The sequence below is a fragment of the Abrus precatorius genome, unplaced genomic scaffold, assembly GCF_003935025.1.
Source record: "Abrus precatorius isolate BTA unplaced genomic scaffold, Abrus_2018 Scaffold8, whole genome shotgun sequence".
NCBI lineage: Eukaryota > Viridiplantae > Streptophyta > Magnoliopsida > Fabales > Fabaceae > Abrus > Abrus precatorius.
In genome coordinates this window covers 13,248,200-13,251,797 of record NW_020874428.1, presented here as the reverse complement: position 1 = coordinate 13,251,797, position 3,598 = coordinate 13,248,200, and the positions used below count along the sequence as shown (strand labels likewise).

Here is a 3,598-nt window from a genome sequence, read left to right as displayed (position 1 = left end):
TTCCCAAAAATATTTTTTTTTAAATATCTATCGTGCTCATTAATTCATTTGCAAACCTATCAATACACATTATTAAAATAATTCACCTTGTAAATAATTTCTTATGTGAATAAAAATAGTCACAAAATAAAAGCAAACTAGTTAATAAATACAATAGTTAAAGGACAAACAATTAGGCAAAAAGCAAACAAATAAAAAAACTCAATAAGTTTGAGTTATTAAATTCAAAGGTGCACTAGACTTTTTAAAGATGTCCAACATCTCAAAACAACATATATATCAAGAGTGTTATTATTCTTATCTACCATAAAAACATTTTTCAAGGTATGAATACTTTATGATTCCTTCATCTAAAGCCTTTCAAGCTACAAAATTTCATTAGTTTTCAAGTTTTGTGATGTATCAGGCTACTAAGGTGGCATGAGTCCACTAAACATCTTGTCATTTTTTTATTATTAAAAATTTAAATAATAATTAAATTTTACTTTCGAAATAGAATGTTTGACGAGTAAGAGAAAAACAGAGTATATTGTGATATTATGTTCATCATATCACACAAGAGACTGTGTTGTGTAATAATTGGGTAAAAGAGTGCATGAGTAATGTTATATAAGTGCATGTAAGTGAGAGGTGATAAAAAAAAGAAAAAAAAAGAAACAGAAAAGAGAAGAAAAAAGAACAACAATAAAGTTAAAAAGATAATTTACTAATTGAAACTTTAACAATAATATGTTCTATTTCATGGTTTAGGTGGAATCTCAATCTTAAATTTTAGATAGTATTTTTTTTAATTTTATTTTTAATATTTCTTAATTATACTTGAACAACCGTATTATTAAATTTCATTTGCTCTAAATTATTTTAATAATATATTTAAAATTCAATATACTTTTATATATTATTTCTGAATTATTACTTTTAAGAGAGTATTTTTTTTAATACATATATTAACTGTGTATTTTTAAAATTTATCTTAAATTTTAAAATATTTTGCTTTCCTCTTATTTTCATCGTAAGTTTTTCTGTTTGAGAATTTAATTTAAGTTTTAAATTTTTTATAAGTTTTAATTCTTATATCTTTAATCTTACAAAACATAATACATTTATTATTGATAATAAAAAATTTACTCTTTTGAAATATGTAAAAATTTATATATAATAATTTAATATACTCTTATCTTTTATTTACCAAATTTAATTTAGCAATTTTTTTTTCAAAAGTTTAATAATATTCGTACAGTATAAAAAAATTATTAGTTAGCTGGATTTTGTAAAATAGAGTTAGACCAAACATAAAGTGATGTTTTTTTGGGTCAGGAAACACAAATTGACCAAACTCTTGAGAAAACAAAGACGGTCCGTTGAGGAATCTTATTTCCTTTAGAGCCCAACCCGCTTCATTCCATAGAATTATTTTCTCTCAAATTGGAAATATGTAATTGACCCAAAAATGAAAAATTGAGAGTATGTAACATCCATAGTCATCTCTGATATTTCCAAATTACACCTGGTTTAATGGAGGATTATAAGTTCTTTGCTTTCTTATAATATTATGCTTTTAGACTACATATATTCTTCTCTAACTAAATTATCAACTCAAGCTTTATTTAAGAGAAATTAAACTTCTCCTTATATTATTTATTACTTAATCAAAACGTTTATAATCTTACACCATCAGATTGGATTAAGTATGAAACTAAGGTAGAGTTTGGCTAAACTTTTTAAAAAGTCTAAGAATAAATAAAACTTATTTTATAAGTTAAAAATAATTTATCCAGAAAAATTAAATGAGAAAATTTCTTGTAAAGTTGAAAATTTATTGTAAAATAAAATTTCATTCTTCAAGTACATATTAAAGTGCAGTAATGCTAAGGAACATGGAATGCACTTTCAATTAACCACTAGAATTCCATTTTTCATCTGCCTCCTATTCTGTTTTCAATTCGCAGATTGATACTATTAACCATAAACTTCACACAGAAAGTCAAAAACTGATATGAACAGAACTCATAGCATTAATTAATAAGCCACATCACATGGCAGTCCTATTCTGAAACAGAAAATTGAACATGTAATCAATATTCAGTTCATACCTGCCTCAATTTCACAAGCAATTGAAATTTCTTATGGTATCAAGAAATCATAGCAGAAATAAGCATATAACCAATATAGGCACATGATGATTTAATAATAATTGATCTAAGCTATAGCATCAAACTTGGTATTGCTCCAGCTGAACATCCTTAGCATTCAATGGCACATACTCTCCTTGATACACTTCAAGGTGATCTGCCAAAGCCGATTTATCAATATTCTGATGGTGAAAGGACTTGCAAACAAAATAGAGCACGGTTTGGAGAACAAGCCCAAAGAGGAACAAACAAGACAAGAGCAAGAAACAGAGAACCCCATAAAATGTTCTGTCCACAGAACCCAAACTCCACCCATTCACCACCATCTCCTTGAATAAAATCCTTATAATAACAAAAGAAACCACAAGGGTGAAAAACATGAATATGGACAAAACCATCTTTCCCTTTATCAACTCCTTGCTCTTCAACATGGCTTGAAAACCCCAAGAGTCTTCCAACACAGTCACAACACTGGCTAGTTGCCACACCAAGGCTAGGTACACAAACCCAATGAAATACAAGATTGCAATCAACACAAAAACCACAACCCCGCCATTCTTTACCCCAATTGTAACTGCCCACATGAAAATAACTAACATGGTCACAATATTGTAAACAAAAAAAGCAGCAAAGGCACATAGAAAAGTGAGCATAAGCCTCTTCCACACCTTAGGGACAACACTCATGACCTTCTTGAATGTTACATCTTTCGCAGTGTAGATGGAGGCGATGGTGTAGACCACTGCAGAGGTAGAAAGGAGAGAGAAAATGAGAAGTAAAGAGAAATAAGCAATTTTGAATAGGCATAGAGTGATCCATTCAGAGGAGATCATGTCAGAGAGTTTATTGTATTGGGGTGTGTTTGGTTTGGTTTCATCCATTTCTATTGAGTTGTATAGAATCTTCCTAAAGAGGAGGTTGGAAACTTCTATGTGAATGAGGAAGATGAAGGAGAGAGGGAGGATTAGAGTTAAGGTGATTTGGGTGAAGATCCTCCTCCATGAAAATATGATCTTGGAGGCTTCTTTGTAGACCCCAAAGAACCCAAGAAATTGAATCTCTTCTTGTTCTCTGTCCATGCCCTTCGGTTTTTTCCTCAAGCAAGTTTTGGTTTGCAAAACGGTGGAGTTGATGGGTAGGGATGAGGATTGTGGTGATGAGAGGTGGATTAAGAAGACTATATTGGCAAGAGAATGAACGAGTCAAAGCTTCATAGATAATTAAAATGGGTTTCGAGTTTAGACTTTTATATGCTCCAAATTACCCTTACTTTTCGTATGAATTATGTAAGTTGAAAAGTCAACGACTGCTTTTACTTCTTTCTTTGCTAATAATGGCCAACATATGTATCTTTCGATGTGATTTTTGGCAACTGAATTTTTTTTTTATTTTTATAACTTTTAAGGAAAAGTTTAGAACATTTTTTTTTAAAACCTTCACGGGTAGCATATTCTTAATTTCTTTTT

General features: G+C 29.6%; 1 protein-coding gene across 1 annotated transcript; it reads right to left on the bottom strand.

The window, feature by feature from the left end:
• Positions 1–1,808: 1,808 nt before the first annotated feature.
• Positions 1,809–3,394, bottom strand: LOC113847472. Its single transcript, XM_027476611.1, has one exon. The coding sequence runs from the start codon at positions 3,209–3,211 to the stop codon at positions 2,213–2,215; it is 999 nt and encodes a 332-aa protein (XP_027332412.1). The 5' UTR covers positions 3,212–3,394; the 3' UTR covers positions 1,809–2,212.
• Positions 3,395–3,598: the final 204 nt, after the last annotated feature.